This window comes from Ictidomys tridecemlineatus, chromosome 4 (genome assembly GCF_052094955.1).
Source record: "Ictidomys tridecemlineatus isolate mIctTri1 chromosome 4, mIctTri1.hap1, whole genome shotgun sequence".
Taxonomy (NCBI): Eukaryota; Metazoa; Chordata; class Mammalia; order Rodentia; family Sciuridae; genus Ictidomys; species Ictidomys tridecemlineatus.
Genome location: NC_135480.1, coordinates 65,581,504 through 65,601,133, shown reverse-complemented (window position 1 = coordinate 65,601,133; position 19,630 = coordinate 65,581,504). Strand labels below are relative to the sequence as shown.

Here is a 19,630-nt window from a genome sequence, read left to right as displayed (position 1 = left end):
GTCTATTTTTCTAGGATTCACCATAACAAACTCCTGTGTTCAACCTGCCTAGTTGTTATTATGTCGTAATCATTCGTATTCCCATTGGAAAACGTGTTTTCTTTTTGACATTCCATTTTACCTCCTCATGTGTAAAACCTTATTGATTCTTTTGACCTTGGACAAATGTCACCAGTTGAATAAAACTTTCCTTGGTTTCCCTTTATCCTTTGACTGAGTTAGTATTTCTCTTCTCTTTGTTTTCATATTTATAATCTAATTGGTTACGCATTTTGCAGGTAGCTCACTGACTGTTTTTTCTACGATAATTGTTTGCATTATTGTCTGTTCTTCTCAGAATTCTGACTTTCTTGGAGTGGAGACCATCTCTTAATTCATCTTTGCCCTTCTGGTACTTATTGTGGGGTGTGTGTGCTATATAAATATTTGGTTTCATCTTCCTACAAAATTATTAGATACAAAACTGACATATTTACACCTTGCTTCTTTTGACATACAATTTTTGTTAATTATAAACTATATATTTCCTTATTTTTAACAAAAATTGGACAGAAGCTACACTGATAATTATAAACCATATATTTGCTTATTTTATCAGTATAGCGTCTATCCCCAGCTCCCTTAGTGATAAGTGACTTTGTTATTTTCTTAAATATAAACAAATGATTAAAGTAAGTAATACTTCTCTTATTTCACAGGTGAAATTCAAATCTCTTTTTCACTTCCTTGCTGCAGATAAGAATCAGTCAATTTAAGGGTTGAAATGTTATTCATATACAATAAAATTAACACTTCTAAATTATGTGATTTAGTTTTCTCTAGTACATTTACAAGGAGTATGAAACCTTTCTTATTTCCAAAACATTTTTATTACTCATAAAAGAAATCCCTACCCATTAGGAGCTATCCACATTTATTCTTTTTCCTACTTCCTGGCAACTATTAATTTATTGTCTGAATCTGGATTTCTCTATACTGGACATTTGTTATATATATAAAATCATGCAGTATGTGACCTTTTGTTTTTAGTTTCTTTCATTAATATGTTTTCAGGGTTCATCTATGCTGCAGTAGGCATCACTACTTCAACACTGTCCCTCTCCCACTTTTAATTTTTTTATTTATTTTTCAGTCCTGGGAATCAAAACCAGGGACTTGAGTGCTCTCTTCCACGAGCCACATTGTTAGTCCTATTTATTCCTTTTTATGACTGCATAAATTCTGTTATATGAATGTACATTTTGTTATTCATTCAACTGATTGTGTACATTTGATTTGTTTTCTTTTACCATTTGACCAATGTGAATAATACTGCTATTGCTTTTATGGTTTTTTTTCTTATATGAATACAAGAAATTGCTAAGTATTATGGTAACTCATTGCCAAAATTTGAGGAACTGCCTACCTTTTCTTCAAAGCAGGTGCTCTGTGTTACCTTTCCATTCACTATCTGTGATTATTTTACATCCTCACCAGCACTTATTATCTTTCCCATGGAGGTGAAATGTGTATTCAGATCTTCATCTTTTAGCTTTTGATATACTTATTTTAGGTCTAACCTATATAATACTCCTAAAATTTTCTTTTTTCTCCATTTGTCTTGGGTTTAAAATTTGTTTTTCTTTTGTTTTTCTTTTTAAAATGCAGTGCTGTCAGTGGGAGGAAGTATGGTGGTATTCCAGGTAATGGGAAATTCCTTCTTATGAGTCCTTGAAGACCCAATTCTATTGTAGAGTTCTTGGCCATGTACTTGCATTCTTTTACTGTCCTATTACTTACGTCTTGTGATGTTTATTTATTAGTCCAGTTGGCAAAAATTGCAGTAGTGGAGAATAGGAAAAGCACCTCTGAGGATCCATCCAGGTTATTCCTAGGTTGTCTTAAGCAGTCCCTCTTGCCTGCTTGTCCTACCTGGCTAATTGCCTATGCTCCTGGGTCCTTTTTCCTTGACCTTCATTTTTCTCTTTGTTCCTTGAAATAAAATAAATCAAATTGATAGGCATTTTGCATAATTTTCCATGCTCAGTTAATATCCTCATTCTTGTTCTCCTTTTATTACTGAAAAATCTGGCTTAAAGATTTTAAGCACATGGCTTTTCAGTAGTGTTCTTTTTTTTAAATATTTTTTTAAACTAGGTACTATGGCGCATTCCTATAATCCCATCTGCTCAGGAAGCTGAGGCAGGAGGATGGCAAGTTCAAAGCAAGCCTCAGTAACTCAGTGAGACCCTATCTCTAAATAATTTTTAAAAGGGCTGTGGATGTGGCTCAGTAGTTATGTACCCCTGGGTTCAATCCTCAGTTCCAACAACAACAACAGCATAAATCTTTTTACTTCAGTATGGTAGAGTGGCTCTGTTTTTTCTGAAATGTTTGTGTTGGGAGAGAATCTGAGCCATGTAAGTTAAAGCATTTAAATGAAGTTCCATATTGGAATTTTGATTTTATCCATAACAAACAGGAGGACATTGAAATTTCATTCTTCTATATGGCTGAGTAAAACTCCATTTTGGCTAGGAGGTAAGGTATGAGAATTGCAAATTCAAGGTCAGCCTTGGCAACTTAGTGAGAACCTGACTCAAAAGTATAAATTAAAAGCGTTGGTGTTATAGCCTGATGGGAAAGCACCCCCAAGTTGTTTAATCCCTAATTTCGTTAAGTTTGTATGTTCCTTTTAGCACCTTTTTTTAAAGCATATTTCCATTCTAGGTGAACAAACTGTTGCCCTGTCTTCAAGGACTTAAGCCTTAACAGACTAAAATAAGTATTCTAACATGAAAAATATGCCCTAAAAGAGCAAAGCACAGAGCTCCAGAGTTTACTTTTTACCTTTAATTCAGTTTTCAGACAATAGTAAACATTCTTGATAGATTTAAGTACGATTGTTTTTAGGGTGGAATTAGATTGGACAGTGGTTTGGTAAAAACTCCTTCCTTTATACATATGTATTAGCAAAAACACTTAACATCACTAGTGCGGTGGCACATACCTATAATCCCAGCAGCTTTAGAAGCTGAGGCAGGAGGATCACAGGCCAGCCTTAGCAACTTAGAGAAGCCCTAAGCAACTCAGCCAGACCCTGTCTCTAAATAAAAAATTAAAAAGGGCTGGGGATGTGGCTCAGTGGTTGAGTGCCTCCGAGTTCTATTCCTAGTTAACCCCCCAAAACCCCCGCCAAAAAACACACAACATGATCACAGAAAACTGCCAATGTTAATAAAATTTGCTCTTAAGATATTTATTTTTTTCTTACAGATATGCCAAGAATTTAACAGTACATGGGCATGGGAGATGGAGAAGAAAGGATATCTTGAAATGAGTGTTGAATGTAAACTAGCACTCTTAAAGGTAATAAATGTATTATTTGTTACAATTATTTTTATTTAATTTAAAATTTGACTTTGACTCCCAGTTAAATTAAAAAAAACATAAAAAAGACATTGTTGAACAAAAGATTAAAAAAAATTTTTTTTAGTTGTTCATAGACCTTTTTTTAAAAAAAATTTATTTAAATGTGGTATTGAGAATTGAACACAGTGCCGCACACATGCCAGGCAAGTGCGCTACCACTGAGCCCCAGCCCCGAACAATAAATTTTTTGCTTCTTTATTTTTCTGTGACAAAACAGTCTGTTCTCTGAATTGCTGTTTTTAAAAATTGTCTTCAAAACATGTTTAATTTATTTCTGCTTGCAAGGAAAGTAATAGAATGAATAAGCAATTACCTTAAATTAAGTTTTTCACTGTTTTCAGCTTTCACATTCATTGCCAAATGTTGTAAACTGTGGATACTCTTTTACTGATTTACCAACATAGTAATGTGATATTGTTTTCCAGATGACTAAGGGCATATCACTGCGTGTTTAATAAAACCCTCACATATTCTAGAAGTACTCGTTTAAAATGAGTCATCTCAATGTAGGCTTATTTTCAGGGTTTTCTTTTTTCCCCCCTGCCCACTTCTTAATTAGGCAGGAGGATATTATGTCAGCATAATATGGGATGAATAATATTCTCTGTGAAAATATAAATGATGTCTTCATTAATTCTAAAATTTGCAGTGTTTGATAACTAGGCTCTATGTTCAAAGGACCTCAAGATTTTATGATGATTTCTAATCTACAATGTCAGCATACATACATTTTTTTCAGAGATAGACTAAAGCTATGGAGTAGCTATTATTTTGTTGTTATATATTAATGGCCTTTACAACCTACATGAAAATCTATAAGATGCATATAATGTTTCTGAGAAAACCAAATATATAGTAAACTCATATTTCAAAGTGAATTATCATGCAAGCTCATCTATCCCCAGTTTAGTTTGTGGTCCCAAACGAGTATATAAAGTTTCTCATTGGAGTGTTAGAATAGAGCCTAGAACTTCTGTTCATAATTTTTTAAAATTTCAGCTTCTGAAATAACTTTTTGTGCATTCCTAAAATGTATATAATTGTTGATAAAGAGGCAGGTGTATGATAAATATGAATACATGAATGTAATGTCTATAATACACATATAATTATTGAGCTTGTGTTATAAATTTTTTTTGATGATAAGAATTCTTGATCACATAATGTTTAGAGAGCACTTGCCTAGTATTCTGGATCTTTGGGTTGAATCCCCAACATTGCAAAAGGAAACAACACATACACATACACACACGCACACACACACACACATACACACGGTAAAAAAAGTATATAGGCTTTTGGGCTAGTTGGCACAAGCAAAGGCAAAGAGGAATTTCATTTATTCCTGCCTAAGTAGAGAAACTCATAGAAGAAATCTGACTTTGATACATAATCCTATACAAAATATACAACAAAAAGTTTTACTTCTATTTTAGAAATGAGGATTTTTTTCTTTTTTTATTAAGATAGTTCTCCAGAAACATCTATCAATGCTTTCATTACCTTCTTTATTACCTTCCCTAAACACTTGCTATATCTCAAGTTTCAAAAATAGTCCTTTGGGGGGGGGTTTGTGGCTAAGCGGTTGAGCGCTAGCCTAGCTCGTGTGAGGCACTGGGTTGGAGTGCCTCAGCACCACATAAAATAAATAAATAAAATAAAGTTACTATGTCCAACTACAACAAAATTTAAAAAAAAAGTCCTTTCAAGAATAATGTTTGTTTAAAAGCTATAGGAGAGAAACAATAACTGGAATTTTATACCATGACTCCTGAATAACCAGTGGGTCTAAAAAGAAATCAAAAGGAACTTAGGAAATACCTCAATACCAATGAAAATTAAAATAATTTGCCAAAATGTATGAGATCCAGCTAAAACGGTACTAAAAAGGAATTTCATAGTGATAACATGTACATTAAAAACGAAGATCTCAAAGAGCTAATTTATATGTCAAGGAAATAGCAAAAGAATACACTATGCCCAAAGTAAGCGGAAGGATGGAAATAACAAAGATTAGAACAGAAATAAATGAAATAAAAAAAGAAAGAATCTCAGTGAAATAAGATTTATCTTTTTAGAAAAGATATACTTGACAAACTTATACCTAGAGTAAGAAAAGATAAATAAGAATTAAATGAGTTATTATAATTAATATCACAAAAAAAGGATCGTAAGAGACTTAGGAAGAATATATGCTAACAATATAACCTAGAAGAAATGGTTAAATTTCTAGAAACATGCAAGATGGCAACACTGATATATACCAATAAAACAAACAAACAAAAAAACAACAAAACTTTTTATGATAAACCTGGAGCCCGTATCTTAATTAACAGTGAAAACGGAAATTTTTTTTTCTCTTAAGATCTAGTATAAGACAAGGATGCCTATTCTAGTTATTTCTGTTCAACAGATTAGTAGGAAAACTAGCCAAGACAGTTGGTCAAGAACAAAGAAAGGAAAGGATTCAGATTGAACTGGAAGGAGTAAAATTGTTACTCCTTTTAGATGCCAATTCTATCTAGAAAGCCCAAAAGAACTCTCTGAAAAGTTATTAGAACTAATAAATGAATTTAGTAAAGTTATGTTCTAAAACTTTTAATACAAAAATCAGTACTGTTTCTATATGCTAATAACAAATTACCCTCCCCCCACAATCAGGAAAACAATCCCATTTACAATAACATTAATAAATTTAAAATAGGAATAAATTTTGACCAGTGAAGTGAAGTCTCTATACTGAAAATTTTAAAACATTGAAGAAAGAAATAGAGACACAAATATATGGGAAGACATCCATGTTCACAGGTCAGACGAATTCATATTGTTAAAATATACACATTATCCAAAGTAATCTATAAATTCAGTGCAATCATAGAAAATGATGAGGTTTGACAAAGACGTAAAGAAAAGGGAAAAGGCCCTTGTACATTGTTGTGAGAATGTAAATTAGTATAGACCTTAGGGAAAACAGTATGGAGTTTTCTCAAAAAATTAAAACCAACTGCCAAATGATTTAGCAGTCCCTCTACTGGGTTCATATTTAGTGGAGATAAAATCAGTTTTTTTAAAAAATATTTTTTTAATTGTTCGTGGACCTTTATTTGCATATTTATATGTGGTGCTGGGAATTTAACGCAGTGCCTCACAAGTGCTCTACCACTTAGCTACAACTCCAGCCTCAAAAAATCAGTTTTTGAAACACATATGTGTACTCCTGTGTTATTGTAATATGGAATGAATCCAGGTGTCTATTTATATATGAAATGGATAGATAAAATATGTGAATATAAGTGTACACATACACATATATATATAAAATGGAAAATTCTTCAGGCTTAAAGGAAATACTGTCATTTGTGACAATATGAATGATCCTGGGACATATTGTGTTAATGAAATAAGCCAGGCACAGAAAGAAATACCCCATGTTCTTACTTAAACGTGGAATATAAAGACTCGAACCCACAGCAACAGAGAGTAGAATGGTGGTTATGTGGCTTGTAGTTATTGGGCAGATAGGAGAGAAATTGGTCAACCTTAAAAAAAATTCAGTTAGAAGAAAGAATTTAAAGAAATCTATTGTACAAGATAGTCTTATTAAGAAAAATATATTACATACTTAAAAATTGCTAATTGATTTTAAGTGTTCTTACCACAAGAAATAAGTATGTGAAGTAATAAACGTTAAGTTGCTTGATTTAGCTATTCTTCATGGTTTACATACATTAAAACATCATATTACACACAGTGAATATATGTAATTTTTATTTGCCTAATTAGTTAATAACTTAAACAATGATTGACAGCAGTGAAAAAAAAATTTATACCTGTGGGACAACTTGGGAGTTTTTATTGCAAATAGATTTTTGCTTTAGAAATATAATTTGGTTTATGTCAGTGGTTATATGTATGTATGAATGAATGTATGTATGTATGTATGTATTTATTTATTTATTGGTACTAGGGATATAATCTATGGCACTTTACATCAGTGGTTGTTTTATACCTATACAATGGTGTAGAATTAAAACGTAAGTTTAAAACTTAATCTCTTTAATTCTTTTAAACACATTTGGGAAGAGGATAGTGAAAAATGGATAAACTGTGTGTTCTGTCTGCTTTGCTTACATCAATTATGTGGTTATATCATATTTCTTGTGATGGAGAAATATTATTATTATTTAGAAACATTTTAAGACATTTTTGTTTTTTCAGTATCTCTGTGAGTGTCAGTTTGATGACAATCTTAAATTCAAGAATATTATTAATGAGGAAGATGCTGATACTATGCGTCTCCAGCCAATTGGGCGAGACAAAGATGGCCTTATGTACTGGTACCAGTTGGATCAAGATCATAATGTCAGAATGTACATAGAAGAACAAGATGATCAAGATGGCTCTTCATGGAAATGCATTGTCAGGTATTCTTTATTGGAATCTCTACATTTATTTACATGATTCTTACTTTCATCTCCTCTCTATGTGATCTTTGAGGCAAGGGTAGACCTTTTAATGGGATTGTTGAATTTCCAGGGCCTAACCTAGAGCCCAAAACTGTATCTTTATTAGGTACTTAATTAGTTATTTGTCAAATAAATTTAAGTATTTGGCAGTTCAATCCAAATCAGGACATAAGTCTGTACTTCAAAAAGCCATAATCTGAATAATAATATTGTGTAATAGTATTTGTAAAAGTATATATTCTTAGATAAAAACACCAGAAAAGCATTTTTTTTCTTGATTTATCTATCATATTCTATTAGGCATTGCTTATTTATTTCTGTTTGAAGTTGCCCAACATATTTTATCACCGTATGTTTTCTTTTTTTAATGCTTTTTTTTAAAGAGAGAGAATTTTTTTAATATTTACTTTTTAGTTTTCGGTAGACATAACATCTTTATTTTATTTTTATGTGGTGCTGAGGATTGAACCCATCGCCCCGTGCATGCCAGGCGAGCGTGTTACCGCCTGAGCCACATCGCCAGCCCCACCATATGTTTTCTAATTTGCTGTGTACAAATTTATTTATTGGTTTCTAAAGAACATTATGATTTCTTGTCCTAGTCCTTTTAAAATGTTTTGATATTTCATTTTTTTGACAAAGATATTTAAACAGATATAGTATACAATCTTGAATTATAACTTTTTTAAAAATCGTAAGATACAGCAAAGGGAAAAGAGGGAATGGGAGGGGGCATGGGGTTAGAAAAGATGGTGGAATGAGGTGGACATCGTTACCCTAAGTATATGTATGAAAACACAAATGGTGTGACTTATTTGTGTACAACCAGAGATATGAAAAATTGTATTCTACATATGTAATATTAATTGTAATGCATTCTTCCATCATATATAACAAATTAGAATTTAAAAACAAGATGAAAAAAGTCATAAGTGAAACTGGGATATTGAGAATATTTATGTCTAATTTTTTATCTTTTAACTTTTTTAGAAATATTTCATTTATGGCCATAGTATATTTTAATTTTGAAAACATCGTGGGGCTGGGGATGTGGCTCAAGCGGTAGCATGCTTGCCTGGCATGCGTGGGGCGCTGGGTTCAATCCTCAGCACCACATAAAAATAAAATAAAGATGTTGTGTCCACCAAAAACTGAAAAATAAATATTAAAAATAAATAGAAAACATCATGGATCCTATAAAGTAGGGAGAACTCATGAATATCTAACTGCTGGCTTATGCAAAGCTCCTTTTGACATTGGCGTATATCGGTTTTTGCTCCTTTTTACTTTTAGCATTTTTTTAGTGATTACTTCTTAATTTATAATATTTGGATAGGTCAGAAAATCTCAACTTTTATTCTCTAAGAATAAATGTGAAAGGATTGAATTCTTTGGGTATTGTTTTATATGCACATATAACTACATGATTCTCTTTGTAGTTCTTTCTTTTTTCTTTTAATATTTTTAGTTGTAGATGGACACAATTTATATGTGGAGCTGAGGATCAAACCCAGTGCTTCACATGTGCTAGGCAAGTGCTCTACCATTGAGCTACAACCTTAGCTCTGGAGTTCTGTTCTTGAGATTTTACCAGCATGTCGGTGATTCCTCATATCAACCTATACTTATTTTAAAATATTCTGTCCTAGTCTGTTGACCAAGAAAATAGCGCAGAGAAAAATAATTATAATTATAATTATAATTACTGTTGTTGAGTCATACATGTTTAAAACAACTAATGTTTTAAGTAGATTATACCCTAATGCATGATGTAAAATTTTGAGTTAACATTTAATCTGGGTTTCTCCATTTACTATCTGTAGGCACTTCATTTCTCTCAGAGCTGCTTTCCTGTTCTTTAAAACAAAGATGTTAATACTTCCCTAAAAAGTTGTTGTGAGGAATTTATGAAAAATGATGCTAATACCATAAAAGCACTCTGTAAATATTTGCTTTTTTCTTTGTAGCTTTTAAAAGTATTGGCTATTCTTTTTCTTCTTTTTTTCTTTTTTTATTTTTTTTTATTGGTTGTTCACAACATTACAAAGCTCTTGACATATCATATTTCATACATTAGATTGAAGTGGGTTATGAACTCCCAATTTTTACCCCAAATGCAGATTGTAGAATCACATTGGTTACACATCCACATTTTTACATAATGCCCTATTAGTAACTGTTGTATTCTGCTACCTTTCCTATCCCCTACTATCCCCATTTTGTATAGCAATGAGGGTCTCCCTTCATTTCCATGCAATTTCCCTTATCTCTCCCTTTCCCTCCCTTCTCATGTCTCTGTTTAAAGTTAATCTTTTTTTTCCCTGCTCTTCCTCCCTACTCTGTTCATAGTTGCTCTCATTATATCAAAGAAGACATTTGGTATTTGTTTTTTAGGGATTGGCTAGCTTCACTAAGCATAATCTGCTCTAGTGCCATCCATTTCCCTGCAAATTCCATGATTTTGTCATTTTTTAGTGCTGCATAATATTCCATAGTGTATAAATGCCACATTTTTTTTTATCTATTCATCTATTGAAGGGCATCTTGGTTGGTTCCACAGTCTAGCTATTGTGAATTGTGCTGCTATGAACATCGATGTGGCAGTATCCCTGTAGCATGCACTTTTAAGGTCTTCAGGGAATAGTCCAAGAAGGGCAATAGCAGGGTCAAATGGTGGTTCCATTCCCAGCTTTCCCAGGAATCTCCAAACTGCTTTTCAAATTGGCCGTACCAATTTGCAGTCCCACCAGCAATGCACAAGTGTACCCTTTTCTCCACATCCTCGCCAGCACTTGTTGTTGTTTGCTATTCTTTTTCTTTCAAAAAAAAAAGGACTGGGGTTGTGGCTCAGTGGCAGAATGCTTGCCTCGCAGATATGAGGTACTGGGTTGAATCCTCAATACCACATCAAAATTGAATATACAAAATAAAGATATTGTGTCCATGTATAACTAAAAAATATTTAAAAAATACTTTTTTTGTAGTTGCATTTTTTTTTGGTAGTTTGTTTATTTTTATGTGGTGCTTAGGATTGAACTCAATGCCTTAAAAGTGCTAGGCAAGCCTTCTGTCACTGAGCTACAGGCCATCCCTCAGCATTGGCTTTTCTAACCCCAAAGATTCAAAGTTAGTTTCTTCATTGAAGAAAGGTACAGATCCTTCTTTTACAAACTCTTCTCACTCTTGACTATTCCCCAGACTTTATTCTCTATGCTTCTGCTTCCTTTTTCTGTGTTTAAATTTCATTTAAGTGGTGTGTGTGTGTGTGTGTGTGTGTGTGTGTTTGTTTGTATGTGTATTGAACCAAGGGACACTCTTATCACTGAGCTACATCCCAGACCTTAAAAAAGTTTCAAAACATGTTTTTATTAAGTTGCCAGTGTTGGTAACTTGAAATCCACCTGCCTCGTCTTTATCCAACTGGGATTATAGTCACGTGCCACCATGCCTGGCCACTTCTGCATTTTTATTTGTTTTTAAATCCTCTTTCTATGTGTAAATATGTATATGGTAATCATAAAATGGTGTATGTATGTGGGAAGTGTTCAGAAGCATATGTTCACACAGAAGTTCTGAACACAGTTTTCTTATGTTCAGAACCACAGAAGAACCAGTTCTTCAGTGAATTGTTGGCAGATTAGTTTTAGCCGTTTTGAAGATCTTTATAAATAAGTTATCTGTAACTGCACATTTTCCTGGGAACTTTGCCCAAATAATGTAGAACTATTTAGAACTATTCAGAAACCATTGGGGTTGTTGATTCTGATTTTGGATAATAAAATCCGGTTTTTGAACACTTGATTGACTCACTGATATTCTTTTTTTTTTCCTTCACTAAATTTATAGATTTTTATTACATACCAACTTGTATAATAGGCCACGAGCTAATAAGCAGCTTGGGATTTAGTAGTAAACAGTACAGCTCTGACATTTCTAGCTGGGTTTTAGGTACCTGTGAAATGTCTTATATTGCAAAGAATAGCTTTTAAGTATAAATTGTGTAAGTATTTTCTGGAGAAGAACAATAGTTTTCTTCAGATTCGAAGATATCATATATAAATGAGCTGTTTTGTAGCACGGCATTTCAGATAGCTTTAACTTACCAACACAGTGAACCTACTATTAACATGTCTTCTCCATATAAGTCCATTCTGTGCAGGTTAAATGTGAAAAGCATAATGTTCTTTTTGCTTCCTTACAAACTCATTAGGGGGCTGTGGGTCTAGCTCAGAGATAGAGTGCTTGCCTAGCATGCTTGAGGCCCTGGATTTGATTCTCCATCAACACCAGTGGGAGGCAGGGGGAAGATACCACTTGTCATGAATATGTATTTTGTACCAAAAATAATGTGAAGTATCATCCCACTTGCCTCAGGTAAGATCACACCTGGAATATAGTATTTATTAATGTAGTGAAGGAGCAAGTCCCTTATGGGGAAAAAAAAAAGAATGAAATGAAAATGCTTAATATAGTAGAAACTTAAGGATATATAACTCTCTTCACATATTTAAAGAATTCATTTGTGGAATACTTGCTCACAGGCTGAGCCATGATCAGTGGATATATATTAGGGGGATGTAGAACTGTGCTTGATAAGAGCAAAACACTTACTTGCATTGCAGAGACGTAATTGTCTTAAGACTGATAAATGCTGTCAAGCATTCTCTAAAACTGGAGGTATATATGAAGTGGGGTTTTAAAGAGGGATTAATCTTTTTTAACAAGAAATTTAGAAAGAAACACAAGTGATAGGAAAGAGTAAATAAAGCAAGTGGAATTATGACTTTTTCATTTAATCAGGTATATTTAGATATTTTTCTTAAATTGTGAATTGTATTTTTTACTAGCAAAATGAAAATCCTGCTTCTTTTCCTTAAAGGAATTTCTTTAAAATAATACTGTTAACTTTCTTAGAGATCATTTGTTGTTAGAAGTCTGTTTCTGATTAGTTTTTAATAGATAAGGAAAATAATGTAGTCTTCAGAATTTTGTTTTTCTTAAAGCCAGTAGTCAGCCTTTTTAAATGATTGACAAATTTGTAAAAATAATTGAGCACTGCAACTTAAAAATTATATGGAGGCCTGAGGTTGTGGCTCAGCATTAGAGAGCTCTCTTAGCACATGTGAGGCCCGGGGTTCAATCCTCAGTACCACATAAAAATAAATAAAACAAAGGTATTTTAATAAATATTAAAAAAATCAAATAGAGTATGTTTATAAAAATGAAAATCCACTAAACTTTACATATTTGGTCCTCCACTAAAAACATGTCATAGCATCACCGTAGTTTTATATCTTAGTTAAATAGCAATTTCCATTTTTGCTTGTTACAAAATTATTAATGTATATGAGATGGATTGGAAGCAGTTAATTTATATATGTAGAATTTTATTTTAAATTGGAAAAGATATGGGATTACAGTAGAATAAAAGTAAAGGTTGTTAAATTTTATTGAGCTATATGCAATTGTCAACATTTTGAACTTTTTTTAACCTGCAAAAATGGCAGTTTTGTATGGTTTAGTTAGGTGTTAATAAAGTTTTAATAACAAAAATATATATTATCTAGCCAGTGTCTTCCTTGTTCCAGAAAATATCAAAACAGAATTGTCACAGAAAAAAATATTTGTTATAATTAGTTAATCTCTAATTAGGTCCCCATGAGAGAGGATAAAATATTTTTACACCAAATAATATATAATAAATGATATTATTCGTCATAATAGTTAAGAGAAGTTCTTTATGAGTGAAAAAGATTAGCAAAGAATGTGAATAGGACAAAAATATGATAATATTTGTTTAGTAGTGATAGAATTTTCACAAATAGAGGGCTTAAATAGAGACTTTATCAGGTGTTTCTTTAGGACCAGAGGGGCACTATAATGTGGTTAGGTTCCAAGTCTACTAAGGAAGATGAAGTTTAATACGGATTGTTCAACATGAAGAATATGTTTGTATAGCTAATATTCATATGAAAAACTAATCCAGCATTATTATTCATGAGAGAGTTTCCATTGAAAATCACCATGAGGTACCACTGCCTCTAAAAATGTCTAGAAGAAAAATGACAATACCAAATGTTAGCAAGGAAATAGAGCAGCTAGAACGCTATACCTTGGTTGGTAGTAGAAATGAAAAATGGTACAAACATCATTATAAGTTTGGTAATTTCTTGAAATGTTAACACATAGATATCCTGTAACCCATCAATTTGACCTCTATTTATTTATATTAGAGAAATGAAAACCCATCTTCAAAAACCTTGTATAAGAATATTCATAGCATCTTTCTCCTTAGCAGTACTCATGGATCACTACTAAGAATTGAAAAGGAATGACCTCATACTATGTTGATTTGCCTCAAAATCCCCTTGTTTGATTACATTTATTTTAAGCTTTGGAATTAATAAAGCAGATAACCCATGGTTTAGTAATCAAAACTCTGATCTTTTTCCTCTTTGGTAGGGGAAAGGGATTCAGTAGGAATTAAATTTTTAAAGACTTGTGATGATAAAATAAGTGCTGAGAACAAAGCAATGGAGAAGTTCATTAATGAATTTGACAGGGTCATCAATATTGAAAATCTGAAACCAGAACAAGTGTGTAATGCTGACAAAAGGCCTCAGAAATACACTGATACAGGTGATGAGTCAGCCCTACAAGAATTAAGGATGCCAAGAAAAGAGTATCCAGTTGCATGTGCTAATGAAGCAGGCTTAAGAAGTGTAAACTTTGATGGAAAAAAGCGTGTGCACCTGTTTCATAGAGATGAATTTCCTACCATTTCATTAATATGCTAACTTTTTTTTTTACCATCCTCTAGACTGGATGATAACCTCAAGATTTTATTATTCCTTGACCACTGTTCTGCTCATCCTCCAAATGATAATCTTTTCAGAAATAATGTTTATGCCATGTACTTTCCCTCAAATGGGGACTTATTAATTCAGCCATGTGATGAAATATCCTTAGATCCATGAAGAATAAATTTTTAAAAACACTTTCTTGAACAGCAGGCTAGCAGAAGTAAACAGAAGTGCAGGTGTGGAAATTTTTAAAAAGGGGTTTATTTTTCCAGTGCCTTATGTGGTGTTGCCAATGCTTGGAACACAGTGATTAATGATATGCTTCCTGGCTTGACCAATGTCTTGCAGCTGTGTTCAGTGATTTTGATGAATAAAGAGATGACTTTGAAGCATTCTGCATTATCAACTAAGAAATGTTTTTTACCTCCTGCCATATGCAAAAAATATATATAACTTTAGAATCTGATGTTTAGCTGGAATAAGGACATATCTTAAGTTTATAAAATTGATAATGAGACTCCAGTTGTCCAATCATTGACTGTTGGTGTAATAGTCAAAGTCGTTATAAATCAAGGTAATCCTGAATTTGTTAACAAGGAAGGTGATGCTGTTAATTCTGCAAAGTAAGTTTCTATAATTGGAATCATCAAGATTCATGTAAGTCTTATTGAAGGACTAGAGCAGTATGGATTAATAACAAAATAAGAGGGAGTTTTCAAGACGGCAGAATAGAGGAGATCGAATTCCTGGCTGCTTGGCGTAGTGAAACCAAGAAAACTGACAGGCAGCTTCTAAGGAAGGTAGGTGAACAAAAAAAAGAGAGACTTTACTGGTGTTTAAAACTGAACAGTCAAAGCAGATGAGGGACTCAGGAGTTTGGATATAATAAAATTAGGAAAAAATCTCCAGAAGCACAGCTGTTGCCACAGCCAGGCTGGAAGCTCCAGCCAGAGAAGTCCCTCTATGAGCATAATAGAGGGATAAGAAATTAAAGGAACCCATATTTTTGGGAGGCTGGAGGCATGTCTGGGTATGGAGCATTTAGAGTTCTAGGACATTTCCTGGCAAACCTGAAGAACTTGCTGCTTGATACCCGTGTGAGGGAAAAGAAGCTGCCATCTCTCCAGGCAGCATATGGAGGAGAAAAGAAAGAAACATTTTGAAGCTTCTACACTGGGGGCTGGCCGCTGAAGGACTCAATTCCTGGCAAACTTAGTTTGGCCCAAAATACAAGCCCATTAAACACATGCTACATGACATAGAGTGTGCATAAGTGACCAGGAGAAAAATCAAACATGGAGAGAGGTATACACAGGTTGCAGAAACCCACCAGGCTCTTCCCCTCCCCCTCCAATCCCCTGCTTGCAGGACCTGTTGGGAGAGATTCATCTGGCCAGGAACTCCTAAGGGCAGGAGAGGGAGAAGTTGGAAATTGAACCCATGACCAGGAAACATGGGGTCTGCAGGTGATGTAAGGGACTAAGATTTGCCCCACCATCACCACCACACAAGTGGATCCTAGGGGAGCAGTCTTCCAGCGCAGACCAGGGTGCCGGAGGTATGCTGATTAAATTCTCCGGACCAGTTAACTTTCAGTGAAGCTCCTGGAATCTGCCCTAAACCTAAACCCTGCCTCTAAGAATTATGCAATGGGATTACCTCTCTCATTCCAGAATCCAGAGGGTGGAGCATCATACTCCAGAAGACCCCACCCAAAACTGCTTAGAAGAGATACAAACCAAAGAGAATATTTTGAATTCCATTAGAAAGAATTTTAACTTTTCATCAAGATTTTTTCTATTTTAAATTCTTGTTCACTGTTTAAGTGAGAACTTAATGGTACATGGCCATTTATATAGTCTCCTATTTTTTTTCTCATTACTAGAATTTTTGAAGTCAGATATTTTACATGGATTAGTTTTTTGTGAACTAGAATGTTTGATTAGTATATTTTGGTTTTGTTTTGTATTCGTTTTAATTTTTAAAAAATTTTTGTTTTATATATATATATATTTTTTTTTCTCCTATTTCCCTTGATTCTCTTTTCTTCCACTGACAGCCAGTCTCTACTGTTCTCTTTCACTCTTACTTTAATCTTTTTCTTCTGTCTTCTCTCCTACTCCCATGTAATCATCTCATTCTCTATCACTTCTGTTTTCTCTGTGTCCACCATTTGAAAATGTAAACCCTTTTGCAAACTTGCTGTTTTTATTATAGGCAATAACTGATCATATATTTCTGTTTATTGTGATAAATTACATTGTAGATATTATGGTAGAAATTATTTGGTTTAATGCTATAAATTGTTTGTATTGGTTGTTGCTATTCCTTGTCTCCCCCTAAAGAGTGAGGTACTGGAAACCTTTAGGGGTGCTATAAATCCACAGGGTAGAAATTTTACAGATCCATACAGTTAGATGGGTAGACACACAAATAACAAGAAAAAGCAAGGAAACAAATCACCCCAAATAAACAAAGATACCTGAATAACACCACTGTGGAAGAAATGTCAAAGAAGTTTAAAATGTACATAGTTAAACTGATCTGCAAAGTATAGGATGATGTAAGAGAACAAATACAGGTAGCAAAAGATACCTTCAATAAAGAGATTCTGAAGAAAAATCAAGCAGAAGTCCTTGAAATTAAGGAAACAGTAAACCAAATTAAAAATTCAATAGAAAGCATCACCAACAGACTAAACCACTTGGAAGACAGAACCTCAGGCAATGAGGACAAAATAGAGTGAACCACAGAGAGAGGATGTTAAGAAACCATTAATAGAATTTCCAAGAACTATGGAATAATATGAAAAGACCAAATTTAAGATTTATTGGGATGAATGAAGGTGCAGAGATACTAACCAAAGGCATACACAATCTTTTCAATGAAATAATACCAGAAAATTCTCAAAATCTAAAGAAAGAAATGGGAAATCAAATACAAATGGCTTTCAGGACCCCCCCAAAATGTGCATAATTACAACAGACCCACATCAAAACACATCATTATGAAAATACCTTGTATACAGAATAAGGATAGAATTTTTTTAAAAATAGTAGGCTACATACAGGGGGAATCTAATACGGATATCAGTTGGTTTCTTAACCCAGATCCTCAAAGCTAGGCGGTGCTAGAATAACATATCAAGCTCTGAAAGAAAATGGATTCCAACCACGAATCCTATGTCCAGCAAAATTAAGTTTCAAATTTGAAATTGAAATAAAATCCTTCCATGATAAAACAAAAACTAATAGAATTCTTAACCAGAAAGCCTGCATTTCAAAATATTCCATACATATGAAATAAAAAATATATGAAAACCAACAAAGGGAAGAACTACATTAAAGGAACAGTCAATCAAAGGAGAAACTTAATTCAAATTAAAAACTAGGAATAAACCAAAATGACTGGGTGTACAAATCACATCTCAATAATAACCCTGAATTAACATGGTCTAAACTCATCAATCAAAAGACATAAACTGACAGATTGGATTTAAAAACAAAACAAAAACAACAATATGCTGTCTCTAAGAGACTCACTTCAATCTACAGATTGAAGGTGAAAGGATGGGAAAAAACATATCACATGGATTGCATAAACAAGCAAGGTTTTCTATGCTCATATCTGATAAAGTGGTCTTCAGGCCAGTGTAAATCAGAAGGGACAAATAAAGACAGTTCATATTGGTTAAGGGAATTATACATCAACAAGACATAACATTCATAATATTAATGCCCCAAACAATGGAGTATCTTCATTCATGAAACGAACTTCTCAACTTCAAGACTCAAATAGATCACAACATCTTAATACTGGGTGACTTTAACACACCTCTCTCACTATTGAAGACACTTTCCAAACAAAAACTAAATAAAGAAACTATAGAAATAAATAATACAATCTATAATTTAGATTTAACATATATATTATAATATATATGTAATATTTCATCCATCAATGAGTGAATACATTTTCTTCTCAGCAGTACATGGATCCTTCTTTAATATAGGTCATGTTATGTAAGCTATCATACATGTTGGCATAAATTGTAATATTACCTTAATATATTTTTAGCATCTGTAGGGTTACTTTGATAACTTCTGTTCCATTATTTTTGTGTTCTTGCTTTTTTCTTGATTTGACTTGTTTGATTTATATTAACTTTTAGCTGTATCATTTCTTCTCTATTTCATATAATTCTTCTCCTACACTTATTTTTTTCTTCCTACTACTTAATTTGAAAACAATTTGATTGTTATTCTAGTTTCTTTCTGATACAGGTACTTTAAGTTATAAATGTTAACGTGAGTACTGTTTCATCTGAGAGATCCTAATACTTTCAGCTTTTATTATCACTTAGTTCAAAGTACTTTTTATTTACTTTCCTTGTGCTTTCTTCCTTGACCTCAGAGATTAAGTGTGCCATTTAATTTTGAAACGGTTGACATGGGGTGGGATTCTATGTATCTTAAGGTGATTGATTTCTAATGTAATAAATCATGCAGGAAACACAGTCTGCATGATTTCAAATTTAAGCAAAGAAATGCTTTTTGTATTCATTGTATTAGTTATATACATGTTACTCATCAAATTGCATACTTCAAATATGTACACTTTATTGTACTTCAGTTTTACTTAATAAAGAATATGGAAAAAATATGCAATAATGTTAGTTTATAACACCAAAGACTTCTAAAACAAAAACAGTTGTTCATGATGCATATGACATTTTAAAAAGCCATCCAGCAGAATGTTTCTTCATCCCTAGAAGACTCACCTCGTTGGTCCTTGAACTGCTTCTGATATTTCTTCTCACATTAGAAAACACAAAATCAGTGCACATTAACATTTTAACCAAAACATTATTGTAGGTAGAGGTTGGAACCTATTTATTGTTTTGTGAAACATCTTGCATAGGCTATTGTGCTGTGTAGTAACCCTGAATAC

General features: G+C 33.0%; 1 protein-coding gene across 3 annotated transcripts in view; it reads left to right on the top strand.

Moving 5' to 3' along the window:
- Nucleotides 1-19,630, top strand: part of Rsf1 (remodeling and spacing factor 1) — a 160,138-nt gene that overhangs the window by 78,936 nt on the left and 61,572 nt on the right. For all 3 annotated transcript variants that reach the window (XM_005323239.4, XM_040284989.2, XM_040284988.2), the window contains exons 3-4: nucleotides 3,256-3,348; nucleotides 7,630-7,835. In XM_005323239.4, coding sequence (XP_005323296.1) covers nucleotides 3,256-3,348; nucleotides 7,630-7,835 — 299 coding nt within the window. The remainder of the gene's footprint in view (nucleotides 1-3,255; nucleotides 3,349-7,629; nucleotides 7,836-19,630) is intronic.